Source organism: Pomacea canaliculata, linkage group LG5 (assembly GCF_003073045.1).
Source record: "Pomacea canaliculata isolate SZHN2017 linkage group LG5, ASM307304v1, whole genome shotgun sequence".
In the NCBI taxonomy this organism is placed as follows: domain Eukaryota; kingdom Metazoa; phylum Mollusca; class Gastropoda; order Architaenioglossa; family Ampullariidae; genus Pomacea; species Pomacea canaliculata.
Window position 1 is genome coordinate 24,994,093 of NC_037594.1, and position 24,215 is coordinate 25,018,307.

The window sequence follows — 24,215 nt, forward strand, 5'->3', positions numbered from 1 at the left end:
CCAAATTGTGATATATTTATACTCAGTCATGACTATAAGTACTTCTCAAAAGTTTGTTTTATGATCTAAACAGGTTTAACTTCTGCTAGATATTGTGCAGTAAGTACATAAAGAAATTACTGATGTAAATTTGAAAATATATCACAAGACAAAATATATAATAAAGATATTTTCAACTGTCCTTGTTAAAAAATCTTGATTCCTTATTAATAGTACAGGGTGACTTACTATAGATATAGTTTGCTGATATGAAATACTACACAAAAGAGCCCTGAGTCAGCAACAGCTGAAGATGTCAAGAACAGAAAAAGCTGATCAATTTCAGGCTGAATAAAGTATACTTATTTATCAAGTCTATGAGACTTTTGAATCTCACACTGGCTGAATGGCTGCACACTATTGCAATTAAAAAGCACCCTTGATGTCTCCCTATCAATGTCCTCACACAATCTTCTAAAGTTCAATCAATATCTATTTCTATTTTCCTAGACCATCCACAATCTTGGTGTTATCATCAATGCATCATAGTCTCACAACAATTGCAGTCTGTAAGTTTATCTTCCTTGAGCTTTATAGGCTAAGTCCTGTTCAACCCTTCCTGTCAGTTTCTGCAATCTAAAAAGTTCATGTCTGCTTTTGTGTTGTCAACTTTCTACTGGTTGATCTCCCTGGTCACTTGACAAACCAAAGGGCACCCAATTGTTTTTTGTAGGTTTCTCTGGCTGCAGCTTCTAGCTCATGAACTTAAAGATGGCCACACCATACTATCTTTGTCTTTATGACTTTACCGCAGTAAACCTGTCTGAGCTACTACTCATGGGTTGTAAGATGGCCACACTGGGCTGCCCTTGTCTTTTTGGTTTTGCCACAGTATACTTGTGAATTTGTAAGATGGTCACACTGTGCTACAATGTCTATTGAATACACAAGGTATGCAAGACCATACTCTGCTTCAATAATACTCAACAAAATGCAAAGCTTTCGTACTTCCCCCTACCTGTGCTTTGAATATCACCACCTATTTCCACCTTTAGTATCTGAAGTGACGCTCCAAAGTTGGGCTGAAACCCAAAGAAATAATCCATCTTCATGCATAGTCCATGAATATTACACAACAGAATTATCCAAAATATGGGCTGTGCACACCCCTCATCTATGCCAAATGCTGTATGAATAATCTTTAAAAACTTCACACACTGCTTTATTCACCGCTTTATCTATGTAAATGCATCTTGCAATAACTGAATCTACAATATTATGTGTGGATCACATGTTTTTTTATATTACAAGAAAAACTTTTCAAAACCCTCTTAAATTCATCTTTCAAATACACTCTCAGCCTGGAGATTGCTTCAGTATTTTCAATGCAAAATTTCCGATCTGAGGAGAACCCTCAAATGTGTCAAGCAAGTTTTGCCACATAACATAAAATTATATTTCAAATAAAGGATGTTTCATAAAGCACTCATTTTTTTTAATTTTGTGGGTTTTTTGGGAAGATTGTAAGCCCAGACCCTATCATTTTCGTTATTTATTTTCACTCTGATTTGAAGACCATTTGTCATTTTTTCATTTTGTAGCCATGGAGCTGTTCAGTATCGAGCAAAGCATTCTTATTGTGAAAACTCACAACAAAAATGGACAGTGCTACGCAGACTGATCTCTCTTCACAGTGGCGACCAAGAATGGCCTCCAAGGTCATGTGACCTTACACCTTGTGACCTCTTTTAATGGGGATATGTGAATTCTCAAGTTTAGATGAACAAACCTCAAGTGCATTGCCGAACTGAAGATAGAAATTTAACAGGTAATCGTTAATGTCAACAATTGAGTACTGCCTGCAGATAAAGTGAAGGTGGACATATGCTCGAGATCCTTTTTATTATATTGGAGTATATGTTGAATGAAGTTGAAGAATTTTGAATTTTGCTTTGATTTTAGCTGATTTATTGCATTTTAAAAAAACTGCGTACTATATAAAAACACCCTATATATATATGTCTAGCTATCCTATATATATGTCTAGTGAAAAAAAAAATTAATTTTTAAGTCTGCAAACTTATTGAAAAATGGTTATAATTATATGAATTAGAATCCGTAAACTTTTCGTGGAGTCTTTGCAAATTTCTTTAATGCTATATAAATAAATTAACAAAATCAGCATATCTCTGAAAAGAAAAATTGGTTCAGCAATTAGAAGAAAATTGTTTTACATTTTCCACCTTGCTGAGCCCCATGGTTATTCACCATGACAGAATATCCTGAAAAATACCCCATGTTCAGTACTCACCTTGAATAAATAGTCCAAGATTTCATCTCTGTACTGTTGGGGATAGTTCACCAGAAGCTTGGAGGTTGCCTGTAGTGTAAAAATCACCATCACTGTCTACATGCTGACACAAGAAACAGCTGTTTGGTTTTCACTTCATCTCTTATCTTCTTTATTGGCTTTTTCTTAGTTGCTACAAAAGCTTAGTCTAGGCTAAAATTGTCATATGTCTGCTACAAAACAGGTCACAAAAAAAGAAACCCAACCCAGCTTCACCCATAAAGGTAATCGATAAAGAAAATGCAATAGCTTCATCCTCATAAAAATTTTTAAACAACTAACCAAAAAGTGTATTAGTGACACCATTATATACAATTAAAAAGACTTTGTACCCCTTTTCACTACATTAATATGCAAATGCATGCACACACAAACTCACTAACATGTACCCCCCCACTCCACAAATACACACACAGGCAGACACAGCGACACTAAAAACATGAATTAAAAACTTCTAGCTTCTTTAAGGTGAAAAATTAAGATTTTTGAAGTCCTTATTTTTTTCTACTTATTTGTTCATGACTTGAGTGCAAGTTGAAGACATTTCAAGAGCAAAACACAGTGTTTACTTATTTCATTCCCTTCTTGAACCTGAGTGACATATTTCACAAAGCTTCTACAGTGGCTGCACAACGGATAAATGGGTGCTGTATTATCTTGTTTTATGCTTTTAGATTCATGCAGAAGTTTCTCAGATTGTACCCATAGTGTTTTATGAAAAGAAGCTTGGCATAGTGCATATTGCAACAAGGAGTTCTCTGTGTGTGACTTCCTTCAGATTTACAATACAAGCTCTTATCACTGACATTGCTATGAATTTTGCAGTGACATTTTCTCATCATATAAGAAACTAGCTCTTTCCAAGAATGCTGGGCATACAAGATTACTTGGAACACAACAAAATTAAAACTGTTTACCCTTAGTTTTGTCTTTAAATAAACTAAAATGACTATGCATAAAAACAGTAAAGTGTAACTGTAGATTGGCATGACACAGATGTATTAGGTGACAGAAGCTTTCGAATAGGACCGAGTCAGCATTACAAAGTATTTTTGTTTGTGCCTCTTGAATAAGAGCAATTGTACATGAATTTATGAAGTACTGATAAGACATTGTAGAAAAGTAAGTTTAAAAAAAATAAGGTGCTTGGCAGAGGTATTGCCTATGATTCTATGGCATAAAAGAGAGTGGAGTTGAGCAGATCAAAGACACCAACAGATGTGGAGTGAAGCAGTGCTGACAGGCTGCTCATCTGCTGTAAAGAAGGTTGAGCTAGTCATAGGCAACTTCCAGTTTCTTAGTTTTGAACAAAGATTTTGCTTTGACTGTGGTAATATGAGAATTTTTACACTAACATTCCTTCAAAATATCTAAGAAATGTCTACTCCTGATTGTTTCAGTTCCATATGATTGTGCAGAAAACTCGTCTTCTATCTCATAGTTTTTAATTAATGTTGGGACCACCAACAGTCCGCTGATGAAGTTTCTGAAGTTTCCACCACTCTGTTAATGGCCAGCAAGGATGATCAGACTGGTGCAGTTGTAAATCTTGACCATAGTTAAATATCTCTATTCTCACAACTAGTCCCTTTTCTTTAATACAACCAGCCACTTTAGTGCTCTCAGGTGTAATTAGAGCCTACTAATTTCAGCTTGAGTGGGAGCCATACAAGTGGTAACTCTTAGCATAAATATGGAGTTGTGGTTCTTATTGGTACATGCTTCTACACCTAAACTGTTGGGCATGCTTGTACGCACGAGAGATTTGGTGCCTAGGTTGTACTGGAGTGAAAGGAACCTGCTAATATCTTCAGATCTGCTTTAAACTGAAATCTTGAAATCTTGAAAATGCATGTTCTGACACCACCTGTATTTGCTCCCTTTGGTCTATCCTTCACTACAGCTATAAACCTGTACCAACAGTATATTATCTGAATGTTTGCTGGATCAAACTGATACTGTACAGTCAAATCTCGCTACTATGCCACCTACCGGGACCGAGCAAAAGTGGCATAGTAGCGAGAGTGGCATAGTAGCGAGGGTTCGTAAAAAAGGCTTTATTTGCTCAAGTTACCCGTCAGTCCAAAGCTCTCAAGAATCGTTTGCTGGCGCTAGCTGTCTCCTCTCATTCTCCCCCTCACCTCTTCATCCTACACCCCTCCTAACCACATCCGCGCACCTGCATCCTGTCACTAGTCGACCCCCTTCGGCTCTCCCTGTCACGTGGCTGTCACCCGGTCAGCGACCACCCCCCTATCGCCAGCCTCCACCCTCCCTGTGTGCGTGTTATGTTCCATCCCACCTAACTGCGATGTCCCACACTACAATATACATGTAATAATCGAGCACTGCGCGGAATTTCACAACTTATGCCTTTTAACAGTCACACAAAAGTGGCATAGTAGCGAGAGTAGGGGGTGGCATAGTAAATTTATTTTGCATTGAATTTATAGTCGGGACCGAGTGAAAGTGGTATAGTACTGAGAGTGGCATAGTAGTGGGGTGGCATAGTAGCGAGATTTGACTGTATTCTCAAAAATTGAAATAGTAAATCATGGAGCAAAATAAAACAATTAAGAGATGCTTACGCAAGATATTTAAAAATGAGAAAATATAATAATTCTTTATGATACTGAGCAACTGCTGAAGTGGAAATCTCACCCCTGCACTCAGACCTCCCACTCCATCAAACCTGCGACCCAGACCTTGTCTATCGTCAAAAGTGTAAGTTGCTGAGTAGGTGCCTCTGATGACCAACCAGGCCGCCAGGAGAAAACAAGCATGAGGTCTGAGCCTAGTCTGGAGCAGACAGTAGACTAACTGCCAGGGGCTGGGTGCACAATCCTGCTACCTGGATACTATTACCTAGCAGTCAGCTAAACTGCTAATATTTTAGAAACATTTTAGCTCACTGCTAGACTCAAGTATTCAACTATAATAAAACTGTACACCTTCCCGGTCTTACAACACATTCTGCACTATATTCACATAAACAAAATTCGTTGCCATCTTGCTTAACTTTTTCAAGAGATATTCTAACTGCACTAGACCCACAACCCATATTCTATATATCTTAGCTGTGCTCAACATAACCCATATCTTGTCAGCATACAATCTGCCTGCACAAAGCAAACTTTTCCTTCTATTGTTACCAACTACTGTTGATGTTAGTAAGTCAATTTTACTAATACATCAGTCAAAAATTGATAGATATCCCGCTGAACCACTACTTATTGAAGCTTAAAAAATTGAATATAGCTGATGATGCAAGAATAGCAATTAAAAAACAAACCTATGCAATAATTGTACATGTAATACAGAAAAAATACAATGCATCTGCAAGCTGATTATGCACACTATAGTACAAGAATGCAACTGTGCAAGACTGTGCACAGTGTACTGCAAATCTTTCAACAGTAATAAATTGCACTGAACAGTTCACAAGTCTCCAACATGCAGAACTTGTTGGTGAAAATATATTACACAACATAACACAACCAAAATGGCAAGCAATGATATAATGAGAGAAGTAGTCACTTGTAATTATTCTACAGGCATAAAAGAATCAGAAACAGCTATGACTAATTGGAAAACAGACTCAATGACAAGCACCTTGGCCTAGCTGCCTGAGACAGGTGACAAGACCAGAAATCTTGGGGCCAAATGAACAAGGACCAAAGTCATACAACTGATGAACCCTGACCTAATCATGCTGTTATATTGATGTCAATTTGTTGTTTGAGTCATAGAGGATACGAATTGCAAGTGTTAGCTAAATACAATTTTCACACTTTTCCTTCATTTGCATTTCTTTTGTTGGTGGGGAATTTCTGTAAAATGTAGTTTAAATATTTATGTACATTGTAGAGATTTTACTCTGCTGGAAATAATCTTGTCCCAGGAAAACATAAAATTATTCAGCCTATATTTTATGATTTGCTCTAAAAGCACTCAGTACATGTAAGGGTCTACAAGTGCAAATCTTTCCATGCCCACCCAGTAGTAATGAGTATGTCAAGAATAGGTTTGGGGTCTGCCTCCATGTTCTGGACAGTTCACAGTCCTTCTAGTCACAAACACTCTTGCTACACAACACTAGCATCTCTAGCAGACCAGTGGTTAAACAACATAAATGTCAATCACTATGCTGCGGCCCTCTGTAGACTTCGCGAAAGATGTTGACATAATTGATGATGACCTACTCATCAAGAAATAAGAACTTTACAAACTTAGGAACTGCTCCATCCAATTCCTTAAATTTTTTATCTCAAACAGAACACAGAGTTGCAGTTAAAAAATTTGGTGTCCCACATGACTCAATTTTAGATCTTCTTCTGTTCTCTATTTACATAAACAACCTTCCCTTTCATATCTCCCAATCATGCAAAATGTTTGTAGACAATACATTTATGTCACAAACAAACAGAGCCACTGGCAGCTCGTACAACAAAGTGCTCATAAGCTTTTGTCCTATCAAAAGTGAAGTTATGCTTCTAACAACACAACAAAAGAGACAGAACCTCACCACCCCCCCCATTTCCCAAAATCTATCTGAGAACCCAACAAGTATTTTATGAGGCATCTTCCAACAAAGATTTCTAAACCATAAAACACTGAGAGATACATGTACTTCCAAACTCCAGGACCCTTGTAAATATCTTTCTAACCACTACTTGTGTACATGTTCACCTTCCACTCTCTGTCGATATCATGTTATGTATATTACTACAGTTCTTAGTTAATCCCTTAGCTTATTTTTCCTCTGTAAAGCGCGAGGGCTAAATGGAAAAAAAAAAAAGCATGCCATGCTAACTTGCTGTTAAAGTATTCTTGTACAAGTTTATACTTACGCCTCCACCGCTGAGTCCTCCGATTCCATCGAATCTGCGCCCGACACCCCTAGAATCATCGAATGAATAAATGGTAGCTGTGGCAGATGTAGCCACCACACACACTACAACAAAAGCAAGGTAAATAGGCGTACTAGCCATGGTTTTTCTACTGTAAGCAAGTACACCGGACAAGTGGACAAGTGACGCTCTTCGCGTCTGCTCCGCTTTATTAAGAGTTGTCCTTCTTAGCCTCGTGACGGAATCATGTGACTCAACCATGTGATCCTGCATGGCCTTGAACCTTCTGCGCCGTGTCATTTCATGTCTCCTCCCCCGTCGATCTCATGCTCCCTTCGATTTCTCCTCTGCTTCCTCCACTCACCCTCTCCCTCCTCTGGGGAGTACGTGGCAGCTCACCTTCGCACACCTACGAGTTTTTACATTTCAAGGACGCGAGAACAAAGAGATAAGTTTGGCTCAGTTATCAATGGAAGTCGGGCATTATATAGGTACGCCAACAGTAGGCCGAAAATTCTCGTTAACATATTGCGGTCACCTGATCGATCGGTATAACTATAGGTGTGTACTATAGGAATTTTCAGGAATTGCTACTGGGGTAGTCTCAAACGACAAGTCACACGAAAAACAAACAGATAAACTACAAAGCCTCTGTAAGTCAAAACAAATTGATACCGCTCTTTCGAATAGATCTATTCCCCCAATGATCGAGTATATTGGAAGTATATCAATCCGGCACTTTACCAAACTCAAAGATACTAACACCATAGGACCAGACAGCATCGACAACAAAATTCTAAAGCTTTCACCACCGCCCATTACTGAAACCCTGACCTACCTGTATAACATCTGTATACAACACACACACGTACACCACCAATTATACAGATTGACCCACTTGCCTAGCTCCTACAGCTGAGCGCCGATCACGAGCTTCGGGCTTGGATTGATTCAAACCACATGTCACTGAACCCCCGAAAAACGGAAGTCATGCTTCTAACAACCAGACAGAAAAGACAAAACCTAGCCACACCATTTCCAAGTATCCATATCGGCGCGCAGTCAATAATGTAAGTACAGTTCCACAATCGCATGTGTGCAGGGCCGTGCTTAGGGGCAGGCGGACGAGGCATCTGCCTAGGGCCCCGCGCTATTGACGAACGTTACAAATAAATTAATCGTAGGTTTATGTTGTAATGTGTATGCAGCGTGCTGTCAATGATAAAAGACGAGATATCCCTGAGGAAAAAAGTGACTTTAGATCCCAACTAAAACCGTGTGATCGTGGCGTGAGGGCCCCGCACATGCCCTTTGCCTCGGGCCCCGCGGGGGCTAAGAACGGGCCTGCATGAGTGTTACCATGGACAATAACTTATCGTGGTCCCAACACATCGATCTCTGCCACAAGCAAAAGCATCTCCAAGAAAGTATATCAGCTGTCAAGAATTAAACATTTATAGACACTCAAACAAAAAAACTCTTCGATCTATACTACCCACATTCAGTCATTGCATGACTATGCCTCCACCCTCGATCTGGGACTCAGCTATAGTGGATCGAGCTTCCACGAAACCTCTAGCTGTCTAGCTGCTCTAGCAAGTGTTCAGATGCGAGCAATCAAAGCTGAATATAGACCCAAATCACTTCACCTCTCTGGGCGTCCTTCCTCTAAAAGACAGACTTAAATTTAATAAATTCATTTTTTATGTACAAAATACTGAAGGGTAAACTATCGCCAAGACTCTATTATTTTTCTCCAATAACACAACAGAACTTCTCCCAAAACTGAATATTCCCATTCCTAGACTAGACCTTTTTAAATCAAGTCTAAAATACTCAGGGAGCGTGCTATGGAACAGCCTCCCTCTCCATCTTAAGCAGTTGAACTCTGAACTGCTTTTCCTTCTGGGTTAGTAATATGTTAGTTTGTGATAATTAGTAATATGTTAGTTTGTGATAATTAGTAATATGTTAGTTTGTGATAATTTAATTAGTGTGTGATGATTAGTAGTATGTTAGTTTGTAATAAGGGTAAAAACTCGTGACGTTTGTAACATTCCAGGTGCAATGAAGTCTATCCATATCAAGTTGCTTGAGTCTATTGGTATGTATATAGTGTTCATTAATATATATTTTTAAATATTCAAATAGTAAATAAAACTTCCTCATCAATACGATCAGGTCAGGCGGTGCATGTGCGTCATGACTCATCCTCACGTGTCTGGATTTTTTTAGCTTGTAGTTTCAGGTGACGCGGGTAGACAATCAATTTAAGGAGAAAAGTTTTATCAAGTCGTTCTTTACAAAATCTGAACAGATAATCTAAAGACACGTACAATGTATATGTTGCCGTACAAAATATATATGTGTGTGTGCACGCGTATGTTTACACCATAAACTGTTTTAACTTGTCCATGTGGTGCTAATCGAACGAAGTGTGCATCAAACGCTTAATTTTTGCATCAGGTACGCCCACCCCGGTCTTTTCCCAAAGGAAAATGATAAATAGGGACATCCCGACAGTTTGACTGGCCAGCTTGCTCACAGGACTTAGGGTGGACTCTAGCGTCCACTAGTATTTATTCTTTTATAACATGGAATAATAATAATTATTGGTAGCAACGCAGGTACCTGATGGAGGAGTTCGTGGCGTTTACAAAGAGTCTATACATATGTACCAGTACCACACACACCCACGTACTGCACCCCTACTCCACTCCCACACATGCATGCATACAATGATGCACATACAAAATAAACGAGTGCACCCAAATGTCATACTCATCAGTCAAACATTAGTAGTACCTGGATGGGGAAGATGGGGAGTCAGTCGGAGCGAATAGACATATTTGGAAAAAAAGGAAAATCGTTCATGCAAGGGTGGATAAGAAAGTAGATATAAATGTAAGTGATTCAACAAGATGTACAAATAAACGCCCTCATCTTTAAACTTTTAAAAAATTCCTTATACATGTATAATACATTCCAAGGACGTAATCACACAGGAAAGATGAGGAAAGAGCAGAGTCCAGAAGGAGGAACCAGGAACAAGAAACCGATGGAGTTCATCTAACGTCCTCATCAAAGCTTCGAAATCTATAAGTCTAGGGTAAACAATCAGTTGCACAATTTCAGTTCTGCATGTAAGCCTTAAAAATATGATAAACAACAGGAATGGAGCAGGTAGTTGGCTGGTTGGTTGGTTTATCTAGTAGGAAAGTACTTCCACCTTGAGGTGATTTCGCACTATGGGGGGAGAGGGGAAGGGAGGAAGGGGGTGGGAGGAAACTGGAGAACCCCGGAGAAAAACCCCGACGCTCAGCACTGCGGACAAGATGTCACGTACAAAGTCTCGAGACGAGAAATGAACCCTGAGTTTCTCACTGCAGATGTTTTAACCACTACATTACCGGGCGCCCCTGAATGGACCCAGCCTGCAAGAAATCTTGGTTCCCTTACAGACCACATGCAGGGAGAGATCTGTCGCTGGCGGGTGCCGAGATTCCCTTTCACATAAAGAATTACTAGCAGATGATACTTGTCTGTCACTGAAACATACCGAGAATAGCTGATGTCCAACCGACAATGAAAGGGTGACGAAAGTAGGACTTCTGCTAGCTTAAAGAACGCTTAGAAATTATAGCAGGCTGAAAATGATTATACATCATAAATCAGGCAACCCAGTACTCAGCAGCTAAACTTGTTAAATCAAGGTCCGATCAAAGAGGATTTAGATGACTTTGCTTTGCCACTGCCACCTGACCACTCCACAATCAAGGTTGGTATTCGAGATTTCCCTAGAAGGCATGTGACCTTTGTCTGTATGTAAACTGAGATGGACCTTGTAGGGTTTGGTCATGTGCATGGTTGCATCATTTTTCTGTCACTGTGTGTTGGACAGTTGGTGGTTAAAAAAAAGTATATTATATGCAGACTGCAGTTATAGTTTCTATTACAACTTTCAAAAGGAAAAGTGGAGGAAATCTCTGGATTTTAAATAATATTAATTTTTTTTTCTTGCAGCCATGTTTGCCCCGATTTTATATGATTTAGTCTAACCTAGACTGTGTGTCAACACGGGAAATTGCCAGGTAACATTTAACTGACCAGTGAGTATAAGCAGCGGTCGAGTTTTTTTCGACAGGTGGAGGCTGTACGCGAGTGCGTTTTGAATCACAACCAACTCTTCGTATTGTTTAACGGACCCTTCCATAAAAAAAAAAAACAAACCCGTTGGGAGGTTAGCAACCATGAGTATCGATCATTTCTAATGTGATCGAAAAAGTAGATAGCATCCCACCTGTGTGACCTTGTGAGCACTTTGCGTCTAACTGAATTCTAGCTTAGTCATCGTTTCTCCTGGCAGTGACGTGTGAGATTTTATCTCTCGCTAATCGCATGGACAACAGCTAGAACTGTTTGCTGCCTACAAGTGTTTGGTTGAAATGAGCGGGTGATAACAAGGGTTTGAATCTGTTTGCAGCTATCTGGTACACTACTCCACCTCTGACCGACATTTAGCTGGCCAGTCAGTTCACTAATTTATCATGGGTAAAGGAGCAATAACCTTAATCTGATTGTTTCGAATTCGTGGTCACCATTGTGTGATTGCTATATATTGAGCTTTTAGCCTTGATTTGTTTTCATTTTCGTACCACGTACTCTAATATTCATCATCAGCTGTCCTGCTTCGCCTCTGAGATTAGCTGTTATGGTCTTTCTGATAAATATGCCCTATGTGAACTCGGAAATATATACAGCATATCACATCATTTTGTCTGATTTTGGTAGTGGCTATATGCACTTCTGAAAACCCACTCGAGAGAACTGTAAAAGTGATAAGGAGGGAGCTCAATCTCGTGTCTTGACCACATGACCTCAGTCATCGACAGCTGACCTAACCTTTGTGTCCTTCGATCGTATCTTCACGTAGCCTTGACAGAGAGGGTAGATATCTAGGGTAGATATCTACCCTCTCTGGCCTTGACCAAAAAGTCGGGGCAACTCCCCCATCAGAGCTGTTCATAAATACTTGAACAATAGGTATTAGAATCAGAGCTGTGTGTGTTTTGAAAAATATAGATATCTATAGATACTGATCAATTATTTTTGTGTGTGGCATAATGTTTCATTGCAATAAAGAATGATATATATTTATAGTGAATAGAGCCACGTTTCTCAACCTTTTTTTTTTTTTCTTGTGACGCCTCCTAGACGAAAAAAGGTCTGTCCGCACGCCCCCTTTGTCCAGCTTATTTCACTAATACCGATATAAGATGTGAAAAACTGTTTCAACAAAATAACTACCTTTTGTCAGTTGAGAACCGCGGGAATAGAGTATGTGTGTATGTGTGCGCGCTCATATATATTTATGTTCGTGCACGTCTTCATATGATACTATATGTTGCAGTTGGTGGGCAAAGCACCTAAGGTAGGGGTCAGCGGACCTAGTTTTTCTTCCTTCAGGTGATAAGCCGGCGAGTGTCGGCTGCTACGTTCAGTGAAAACGCGGACAGACCCGGCAGGTGGGTGTCGCTACGTGAATCACCACATGACCTTGATAAATGTGTCATTTCTCAAGGCACTATAGGGGACGCAGACAGCACCTGTTATCGCCTAGTGATGATAATTATGACGATCACGAAGAACTTTTGTGAAACGTAATATGTCATTAATAAATGACTCATCGCGGTGTGACGTACAATTGGTCGAACCTTCTCCTGATTGACAACACAGACCTTAACATCCAACCACGCACACAGAGATCTTAATACAGGCACACAAACCTTGCCGACACACACACACATATCTTAATACTCACGCAGGTGGTCTCATGGTCCGTGGTGAGAGTTCTTGGTTGGTAGGACGTTTTGCTGTCACCATGCCATTCCGACAATCTATGGCCCGGCATTGACCCTCAGTCCAGTTCTCTCCTTCTTCATTCCTTTCCTGGTGGCACAATTCTTTGTATTTGGAAGCTGCTTTGGGTTTGCTTTTCCATTCTCTCTCTTCAAGGCCTTCCTGTTGTCACAGAGATCTAGGAAATCGTTCGTGACCCACAGTTGTTTCTTCTTCTTTTGACGCCCTAGGACCTCCTTTGCCGTTAACAGTAGCACCTCTTTGATGTTCTGAGAGAGGGTGTCTACATCCTACTTCATCAAGAATGCGGCGAATTTACCTATAACTGGCCTTGAGGACAACGTTTGGATCTTGGGTATTCTCCAAACCAAAGCAAATTCGGGACGTTTAAACTGGGTTCCATCCTCGGTTTCAGATTCAGGCTCGTTAAGACAAGGTCATGGTCGCTGCCATCTCTACGCCTGGACATGTCCTCGTCTCCATTTGTGAAAGTCGTAGCATATACTTAGACAATGGTGACATTGTGAGGCCTAACAGACATACGTATGAAGATCAGCCTGCTGGATATAGTTATGGATATGGATGTGCAGCTGATGAGGTCGGGGACCACTTCTCTGTGTACTAGGAAACCAACGCCATACTCGAGTCTGGCGACCTCCCCACTGCACTAAAGTTTATGGCCTTCGTTTGTTGCTGTCTCCTCAAATCCTGCCAGTTGACCTCCTGTTTCCGGGCTTATAAACTTTCAGCCGATGATGGGTCAGTCCGGTACTTTCGTCGTGGAAAGTCTTTGTCCGCTGATACCGTGTTAGCATCGTCTAAAAGGGTTTACTCCCTTAGCCTTTATCTTTCCCAAGATTTCCCACAAGGCAGTAACATGCCTCTCAAAGAATCAGAAGAAAGCGAGTCAGCATTGTGTCTGTATCAGCAGATGAGATGTGTGCATCTTTGGTGTAGAGAAGTGCTGGCATTCTACGGTTTATAAGCACATCATTTATACACTTCACAATCACAAAAGCACAACAAAAAATGGCTATCATGGAGATATTATTTTGTAATAGCTTATACAATCAACACAGCATACAGGGAATGTGTTCTACAGTAATAAATACTTTTCTTTCCCTTTAATCTGAATCTGACTTACAGTCACCAACAATTTTGATTCTGGTCGGACCATGACACAAAGACAACAGCTCAGTCTTCAAAACTCTGACTCACCAAAAAGGGATACCAAGATAAAGAATTATGAAGCATGTTTTACGTGACCTCTGGCGACTTTGGCATCTGTACAACACAAATAGTTCAACTGTTTTTCTACACAGTCTACACAATTTTTTTGGAAATGTTTAGGGCACATTTTAATATCATGCTTCTGAAAATATTTTTACATCATTATGAAAAATCATTCAAAGCCCAATTTCCATTATTCTTATGGGAAGAACTCCTACCTTGTTCCAGCATACTCCAATTGCCCTAAACCATTCCAGCACAATCAAATCACTCTTGACCTTGTTCCACCATCCTCAAATTACCCTACCTTCTCTCCCCAACACATACATTTAGAACAACTATCGATCAATCATGTAATTTGGAAAAATAATAGTCTCTGAATAAAAACAATCAAAAAGGAGAAAACAACTGAAAAGACAGATATCGGTTGGCTGTGCATCATCATCTGCTCACATTCCTATGATATATGTTCCTGTGGTTGATGCTGTGTGTGTTCCTATGGTAGACCATGGGTATATTATTTCTAATGGTAGACCATGGGTATGTTTCTATGGCAGATCATGGGTTATGTTCCTATCATAGACCATAGGTACATTCCTATGGTAGACCATGGGTATGTTCCTATGGCACAGCAGGGTGCAGAATCAATTTTTGGACAGAATGTTGAAGATGCCATTTGGAATGCCATGTCTGAAGCTTTGCACAAAACAGAATTTGATTTATAAAATTTGTACGCCATTGTAGCTGATAATTCAAGTAGTGCTATAGGGTAATAATTCTTTACTGGGCTGAGGGTTTCATCCACTGAGCAGAAAGGCTGTTTAAAGCTATGCATGTTCTGAGGTTTTCATTCACTGAGTAGAAAGGGTGCTTCAAGCTATGCATGTTCCAAGTTAATTGTCAAGTGTTATACTGCATTGGGAAACTGAAAACTGGGAGCTCAAATATTATTGTAAATATTTTGTTAAGAACCTTTTCTATAAATGACTAACAATGCAGAGATGGGCAGAACAGTAAGAAAACTTATTATTAAAAAAAAAACTTAATATATAAAATTTACCAATGATCAAAACAAGCTATTCTTCATGCATGCATAAACACACCTGAACATGTGCATACACCTCACCCACACTTTGCCCTAAACACACACTGAAATGTGCAGGCACATCATGCCGAGCTTGTTCTAAAATACACATACTGAAATATGCAGGCACATTTTGTCCCAAATGTACATACTGAAATATGCAGGCACATAACACCTGTCTTACCTCAAACACACACTAAAATATGCAGGCACAAAATGGACTGTACTTCCTCTCTGTGTAACATCATGACCATCAACTGAAGGACAAATCTGGGAGGAGGGTGTATATAAAGACAATCTCTGATTTACCTGGGGGAATACTCCACTATATAAAGACAATTTGTGATGTATCTGGATATTGATATTACAAGAACCTTTCACAGCTCCCACATGCCCTTCAGGAGCCATGTATGAAAGACAGGGCAAACATTCATTCCTTTGTAACAATTTCAGTCAAAATATAACCGGGACATACAAACATAAAAAAAGGATGCACAGATGCAGAAACACCCAGATCATGTGCATATATAAAGTGGTGATTGTGCAGAATGAAGACCTCCACAGACACAAATGCATGTACACACATTAACACACATACATCCTAATATATGCACAGTCATAAAAGTACACAAATAATGCACAATTACATAAACTGCAATAGCAGACAAATAATTGCAAAAACTTTGACACATGTACAAACAATTGCATAAAGACAAACTGTACACAAGAGGGCCATCCTCCATCATTTTCTCCAAAATCATTTTGAGATCAATGATGGAGACTGCAACTTATGCATGCTCTCACTCTTTCTCACTCATGTGTGTACACTCATGCATGCAGGAGTGCCAGCATATGATAATGGGGGACAATCAAGTGTTCACTTATCTCAACTCTTATGCTATAGAATTACGAAAAATAAGAAGTGATGAGGACTGCACATGACAAATGTAGAACCGATCACTGATGAAATGTTAGTCTTATTTTTGCATTGTAGAACAAATAGTACAAAGGATAATTTTTGTCTCAGCACTGGATATGAGCACTTTATTTTTACTCCTGTGCTTTCAAAACAGAGACTGAGATAAAACTTATATAGCATGCAAGATTTCTGTCAAGCTGAATTTTCTCTGTTCATAAGGACAAATTCAGACAACTTTTATTTGATCTGCTTTTCTACAATTGAGTTGAAACTCACTGTCATTAACTTTGATGGTTATCAATGTGTGCTTTTCAGACCAGCCAAAAGACCACACGTGTATAGAAACATCAAAATACTAGTTTAATGGCTAATTATGGAAAACGTAGCCATTAAGTATATTCCCCTTACGTGACTAGATATAATCTGATGTGAAGCATCTGGTAGGCCATGGTGATAAAAATTATGGTCTACATCTCTACCAAGTGAAAAACTCTTGTAGAAGCAAGCACACATTATCTCTCTCCTATGTGTTCAGCGTGTAAAATCCTGCTAAAGAAATAGGCAGCGTTGGGTTTAGTAGGTGACCACAATTACCTGGAGTGTATGTTTGACTGTTTACTGGATTTTAAAAAATTTCTGCATCATTATTATTACTATGTGAAAAAAGAGCTATCTTAATTTTATGCAAGAGATCTCTCATGTTACATTAACAGGGAGAGTGATCTATCTCAGATATGCATGGAACACTTCAGGCCTTCTTCAGAGAGTGTAGAGTCAATCCATTCAACTTTCTGCTTGTGGTGAGACAATGACCTGGACAACAAAACCCTTAGGTATCTTGGCATCTTCAATTCGCAGCTTGTCATTGAGTAGTTTGCCACTGAAAAACCAGCGCTGTCGCTCAGGTTCAACACCTTCATTTTCATACAGAAGTTTCTTGACTTTGTACACAGTGTCTGTGGTCTTCACCATCACTTTGATGTCCTTGGCCATGTTGGACAGACGGAACCTGACTGGCACTTCCACACCAGCAGATGAATTAGCATCTGTGTCAGTCTGTGTATCACTTTCACTGTTGTCTTCAATTAAGTTTGTTGGTGCACTCAGCACATACACAGGAAGCTGGTAACGGTTTCCAAGCTCATCGTAACAGTCTAGCAGTGTTCCTGCACAAACATAGCATGTCTTGTTACCAACATATTTTGTCTATAGCCAGTTGTTAACAATATATCTTGTCCATAGCATGTGTTGTTAACCAGTACCAAACGTGTCTTGTCTATACCATGTCAAGCAACTTGATCAACTGAAAACACTTAACATGTCAAGCAATTTAATCTACTGACACCCTCTTGTCTCTTGTACATCAAGCAACTTGGTCTGCTGATATCCCACTGACATCAACCAACTTGTTATACTAGTAAAATATATGTCAAGCTGTGCAATACTTCCTGACGACCATGGTACAATTTTAAACAGGAAAGTAAAAAAGCTAAATTAATTCAGCCTCTTCCCTTAGTCAAAACAGCATTTCTTTGTTGGATACCGACTTTCTAAAGTGAGTGTGTAGCAGTTGCTGCAAGTAAGATCACATAAGTTGTTCAATACAAGGTATACATGGCAGCCTACATTTATGTGTGCAAAATTTTATAAATCTTGGTTCATGTTTGGAAGATCTTTGTTAACATAAAAGAACTATCAGCATGATTAACAACGTAAATAATAAATAGTAATAATTCAGCATTCACTGTTTTAACTCCCCACACACTGTCTGCACTGTTCACTGTTTTAACTTCCCACACACTTCTTGCTGGTGTTTCTGCCCTGTTCAGTGTGAACTGTTTTTAACTTCCCACATATTGTCTTCACTGCTCAGTGTTTTAACTTAGCACACATTGTCTGCACAGTTCAGTGTTTTAACTTCCCAAAAATTGTGGACGATTCATGATATATTTCTCATCTATATTTGTTGAGGTAGTAGATACTGAAGCCATTGCCTCAGAATGTGATGACCAAAACAAATAAAAAACACAACCCAGTAAAATGTTAACCCTGTTGCAGCTAGAAACCTACCTAAAAATTGCTAAGCATTGCAAGTACTGTACCCTAAGGCACACAAAATGTACTGCAGAGAGCCGTCCATCAACTAGTATGGCCTGAGTCATACACAAAAAGTAAGACTCAAATCACATTAGAACCTTAGTAAGGCCAAAAGGGCAAGATTGAATGATCAATGTCAAAGTCTGTTGATTGGTTTCACAAGGTGAATATCAACACTTGCCTCTTATGCAGTAAAATGACATTACCCTGTTGGTGGTTTACAATATGTGAATTGCCTAACTATAACTGCTTACCAAACAACCTCCTCCTCTCTCTCCTCTTTTTTTAAAAAAAACCCCAAACAAACACAAGAAATATGTGTCAATCCAAACAATAACTCTCAACAAGAACAGTCAAATAACCAAAACCCACATTTTGTGTTAAAACCAGCAGCACAAACAATTGCTATAATCAACCTTAGAACAAAAGAAAGTTCTAAAAATCCAATTTATTAATTCTTACCCATTCGAAAGGTTATACGCTTTAGACGCTTTGCATTGGATTCTGATGGAAAAAAATTTGTTTGCAAGCTCAAAGGAATTGAAAATACTAAACTGCTCTACACAGACGATAAAGGGATGCTTTTTACAAATATTTAAGACAGTCACAGAGGACAGAGAGCAGAGAGAGAGAGAGCAGTATGTTGAAAGAGTTGATACCACTGACACAAAGAACACATTACATAGAGAGAAAGAGACAGAAGTATGTTGACAGGGCTGATAACAATGACATGAGGAACACTGAAACCACATCAGTACTTTAAAAGTGCAGTTTAGAATTCACAATAATTATAAAAGAAGATATCATAACTAGAATTAAAAACAAAATGTTTTCTAATCCGACAACAGATAACTTCTGGCTCTGGACAGCCACTTTGAACTTTCCTACAGTCAGATTAGGTACTCAAAAAACAGTCCACAAATGGGAAACATTCTGTCCAACTCTAAAGTACTATGGACTGGTTTGCCAGCAGACAGTATAACTGACTGCTCCTGAACTACTTCTCTTTCTGACTGGTTTTCGTGCATAGGTCAACACAAGACTTCAGTCATCAAAGACAGCAACAGCCTTCTTCTCATGAATGCTTGGCTGTACTTAAATGACAAAATGAATATTGCAACGACCTGTGCAACATCTACTCTTAAGGACAGATGCCAACCAGGCTAAAATCTGCCAGCCCTACCAGAAGAGGTTGAGAAAGGTGTCTGATGTTGATGTTCCAGTGCTGCTCAAGCAGGGAGAAGAAACAAAGGATGGGAACCTGGTGTTGATGTCCAGGGAGGGAAGAAAACAAAGGGAGGGAATCTTGCATTGACATTCCAGTACGGCTCAAACAAAGCCTTGTGCTGCTCTGTGCTTAAGAATCTGCAAAGGCAAAGAATGGCTCTCAAAATGGATACAATCACTGGTCAAGCCCCCATCCAAAGAAAGCAAACAAGAATCAGTGCCAAAACTAATCCAAGGAAAGTCATGCTGAAAGTGATAAAGCATCAGACACTGACAAATGCAAAGTATGGAGAAACACTAGCTACCAACTATTGACTGTGCAAGCCCCTCATAGTTCCCATCCTGCTGGACAGATGTGAGAGATGGACTCTGCTGACCAGAGAGGAGAACACAGGCACATGGGACCAAGCCCTTGAAAAGGCTGCTGCAACTCTTGAACAGGTTACACAAAACCAATGACTTTGTACACTTTGCCACTCTTGTAGGGTAGCAGGAATCCCTCCTTGCAACAGTGAAACGGTATAAGGAGGTGGATATGGAGGCATACAATATCACTACGGCCACAGATCCCAAAGTACAGTCATGTGCCATGTAACATTTTGGTGCACAACAGACTACATCTATGTAAACTATATGATATTTGCACAATGATAAAAATCAGTTAATGATGCATTTCTCAGAATGTATCTCCCTTACTAAGAGAAACATGACAGTATTGATGATAAGGTGAAATGGATAGCCGAGTGGTTAGAGGACTGTGTCCACACCCAGAAATGTGCCAGTTCGATAATGATGAGGTAAACAACCCAGCTGTTGGAAATGACTACCTACTACACAGAAGGTGGGGAAAGGTAAAACAAGAAGAGGGAGAGGGCACTGCTCTCATACAAGCTATGGCCAAGAGGAAAAGTGTGGTCTCCAACACCTCAACCACTAATCACCTGAAAAAAAGGCTAGGGGTATGATCTTTGCCTTACCCTATTGGAGATAATATGCACCAATGCCAGCCAGACACAAATAATAAGGTAAGCTTTTTCAATATCACACACAATCATAACAATGAAAAAGCTATAATGGATAGACATTTTGCACTAAAACTGCAATTGTCTAAGGATTGGCTAAAATTACTGTGAATTTCCAGGAGTTCTGAAAAGTGAATATTAAGGATAACAATCACATCAGAATTACAGTCTAAAGTAACACTGGAATTGCTGACTAATGTACAACATTGGTATGTGCTGCAGACTACCGTACAACATTGAGATGTGCTACAGGCCCCTTACCATGTGGCAATGAGATACTGGCTCCATCAACAATGGCCTGTGCCAGCCCATGATCGCCAGTCTCCAATGCATACGCTGCAGCTTTCAGTGCATCCCAGATTTCTTTGCGACCTTCAAAGGCTGGGGCAGTATCCCAGAATTCATCTCTCTTACTGCGAAGCTGACCCTCTGTTAAAGGGTGATCACTCTTCCACTTTGGCTTTTCTGCTTTTAATGGTTGATTCCGACCAACTGAAACTGGAAAGAATTTTAAAGTAGAATTAATTTAAAATGTTAAATGTTATTTAATAATTAGAATGTCAGAATGTACAGGCATTCAACAATAATTACCAGGTAAATAAAAGAATGATACCTTTTAACCTTAATAAAATATGAACAAAACTAGGTCATTGATTAACAACTAACAATAATCCTAGTTTGGCCAAGTAATCGGTGATTGTGAACAACTGCCCTCAAAGTTCCATCGCTTTGGCTTTGGTTTGATGACGGTTTTTTTTTGTGGGCGGGTGAATGGATAGATGGCGTTCATCTGATTTATTGTAAGAGTGCTCTCCTTCTGAATCTGAGTCTGAAGTAATGTCTGCATTGCTGCTTTTCTGGAAAAGCCGACTCTAATTAATAGTATTTAGTATATAAAGAAACATCAGATAGGGAGCTTATTATCTGTTAACTGTTGGGTACAGAATTTCACTAATTTTCTAAATTTATTTCTGCATGCATGGTTTTAGTTAAATGCAAAATAATGTTTTGTGTGCAGCACACAAAATATATGTAACACAATTTTTTAATGCAATAAAGGCCAGTCACTAAATTGTCATCCTGCAATATTTCTATGATATAAAATATTTGTTTAAATTACATTTAAAATTTAGCAAGTATAGTTTTTTAAAACAGAACAATCATCAAAAACACTGTAAGCTAGGTCAGTGAAAATGTGTTGTCTACTAACAAATGATATATATAAACTTCAACACTATTTATTGTTCCTATATATATATACACACAGTAATCCCTTGCTACTTCACGATTCACCTTTCATGGCTTCACTAATTCGGATTTTCTGCGAAATTCAATCAGTGCAAAATATATATATTATGAATTTTTAGATGAAAAAAGCCCTAAGTGTATAAAAATATATTACTAATATTAATTCTAACAATAAAGAAACATTAAAACAATAAAATTAATATGAATTACAGTAAATTGTGTTTTGTATTTACTCTGAAATGAGAACAGCATCGCTTGCCTGAGACGCTACGTGCCTACTCACAATTGTAAACAACAGTGAGGGAATGGATATTAAGGAAATGGGAAAGGTTTATGTCGTGTAAAAGTAATGTGGGAGGGTTTATAAAGCCTTAATATAATGTATAAATACATAAATAAATATACCGTTTCTATTTCGCAGATTTAAAGTTATCGCAGGTGGTTCTGGAACACATCTCTCTGATAAATGAGGGATTACTGTATATCTTTTAAAGGATAGTTTATCTTCTTTACTCTCCTTCAAGTATTTTTAAAACAAAATTAGGACCTAACTTTTCAAATACAGTTCGACTGGATTCTATTATAAAGATGTTGGTTCTGGTATTCACCAATCATCTATCTGAAGTGGTGTTTTATCTCTTTGCTGATTTATAGGTACCTGTATAACTCTTCACGCGGCTGGATGTGTATCAAGGAAGGGAAATCTACATTGTAATCATACAAAACCTGAGCTTTCAGGACCTAATCAAGTCTCTTACTATCGGTCTCTGTGATACGAACAAAAAACACTCGATGTATCAGTCTTGAGGTGTATGATGTCGTACGTAACGTACATTACTGTACAATGAGGAGTTCGTGCAAACACCACAGAATATATGAATTTGAGGAAATAACTTTCTCCTCATTTTTTTGTGCGGAATCAATGTTTGAATACAAATGTTCCTCACAGCCTACCTGTGACATCTGACGATTCTCCAGAAGGTGGATTATTCTCTCTGTGTGTTCCAACACACCCACCCATGCTGCATCGACGGGTGTGTCGACTGATCCTAGTAAAAGAGCCAATTTTGTTTTCTTTCTCTCGGTTAGGTGCTGACGGCCCGATCTTTGTTGTGGTGAAGCCGTGACGTCATGAACGGATGTCGGCCAGATAAAACCACCAGCAGCACTTCAACATGAAGCACGTATTGTTATTTCACAACATCGCTAGTAAAATGCATTTAACTAATGCTGTCATGCTAAAATGCACAATCTCAAACCCCATTATTTTTAATAACAAAACTGTACTATCTTGGCACAAAAAAGCCGACTGCCTCGCTTTGAGTACACTAGTGTCAGCACGCAACGGGTTTGCGGAAAATAAGTTCAACTTATTGACGTATTCGTATGTCAAAGATCAGGGTACATGGGTGTTGGCTTCTAAGGTGTAATAAGAAACGGAATGTGAACTTAAGCCGGATATAGAAATTATTTTTGTAAGATAAATCGCATTTTCTTGACCCATTTCAGACAGCTACCTCGTAGGGTTTTATGCATACCCTTGGGGTATTTTTTTTTTCGCTTGCTACATCATCCGTTCCCTACAGAGACTAAACCCGTGACAAAGATACTATTTTGGCAAGCATTTCATCGCCGCTCAACCCTTCCAATCATAAACATGTTTTTCATATCCGGTTTTACCGTAAATGCCATCAACAGTATAATCATTGTTAGTGTGTTTGGTTGCTGTTTTGAGGATCAACATTAGTAACCTCGCTGTCGTGACTGCGAACAAATGTAAATAAAATATGTATGTGAGCTCACTGACGTGAGTTGTCTGGCGTAGGTTCAACAGGCCAAGGATCTTCGGTGGAGGCAAACATGTACAACTGTAGGCCATGCCTGTATCAGCACTATGAGAGTGGTTGAAGTTTTGTCATGGCATGGTAAGTTTATTCCTTGTTGCTCCTTTGAGGAGCATAGAGCCGCAACAACACCTCGCTAGCGGACCTGTTTGGGCAGTCCCCCCCCAACCCCCCTTCATGTGGTTCCCACGTCCTTTGTCTTGTTCTCTACTGTTCTTTTCCAAGACTGAGGGTTCCAGTCAAGTGCCTGCTTGGCAATGGTGTCAGCTGGTTTCCGCAGGGTGTGGCCTATCCAGCCCCATTTGGGCTTTTTGATGTCTTGGCTATAGTGGCATTCTGGTTCTTTTCCACAGGCTGCTGTAGGAGGCCATCTTATTCCCAGAATATGGCATAGGCATCGGTTCGTAAAGGTCAGAAGCTTGTTGTTGATGAAGTTTGTCACTCTTCAGGTTTCAGAACCATTCAACAGGGTTGCCTTCACATTGGTATTGAAGATGTGGGTCTTC

General features: G+C 39.3%; 2 protein-coding genes across 5 annotated transcripts in view; both read right to left on the reverse strand.

Moving 5' to 3' along the window:
- The window catches only part of LOC112563838 (galactocerebrosidase-like), a 32,311-nt gene extending 24,911 nt beyond the window's left edge, over window positions 1-7,400 (reverse strand). The window contains exons 1-4 of one of the 3 annotated variants that reach the window (XM_025238214.1): window positions 7,180-7,400; window positions 4,991-5,128; window positions 2,291-2,359; window positions 998-1,061 (exon numbers count right to left, since the gene is read on the reverse strand). In XM_025238214.1, coding sequence (XP_025093999.1) covers window positions 998-1,061; window positions 2,291-2,359; window positions 4,991-5,128; window positions 7,180-7,320 — 412 coding nt within the window. In that variant the 5' untranslated portion in view covers window positions 7,321-7,400. The remainder of the gene's footprint in view (window positions 1-997; window positions 1,062-2,290; window positions 2,360-4,990; window positions 5,129-7,179) is intronic. The other 2 variants (XM_025238213.1, XM_025238215.1) reach the window with 2 other exon arrangements.
- Window positions 7,401-14,072: 6,672 nt separating this feature from the next.
- LOC112563731 (ubiquitin domain-containing protein 1-like) lies at window positions 14,073-23,120 on the reverse strand. Of its 2 annotated transcripts, XM_025238000.1 has the most exons (4): window positions 22,820-23,120; window positions 20,879-21,115; window positions 18,831-18,872; window positions 14,073-17,437 (listed from the first exon to the last, which is right to left on the reverse strand). In XM_025238000.1, exons 1-4 carry the CDS (start codon window positions 22,884-22,886, stop codon window positions 17,055-17,057), a joined length of 729 nt encoding a protein of 242 aa, XP_025093785.1. In that variant the 5' UTR covers window positions 22,887-23,120; the 3' UTR covers window positions 14,073-17,054. The 2 variants fall into 2 exon arrangements, with proteins under 2 accessions (XP_025093785.1, XP_025093786.1); XM_025238001.1 differs by lacking the exon at window positions 18,831-18,872 and having other exon boundaries at window positions 22,820-23,024.
- Between the last annotated feature and the right edge of the window lie 1,095 nt (window positions 23,121-24,215).

Bases quoted from the DNA above. Each gene is read 5' to 3' on its own strand.
- LOC112563731 (XM_025238000.1), bottom strand. From the start codon at position 22,886: ATGGGTGGGTGTGTTGGAACACACAGAGAGAATAATCCACCTTCTGGA. The intron at 18,873-20,878 runs GTAAGGGGCCTG...TTTTTCCATCAG, and splicing joins CAGTATCTCATTGCCACATG to AATCCAATGCAAAGCGTCTA. The intron at 17,438-18,830 runs GTAAGAATTAAT...ATGTTTGTGCAG, and splicing joins GCGTATAACCTTTCGAATGG to GAACACTGCTAGACTGTTAC.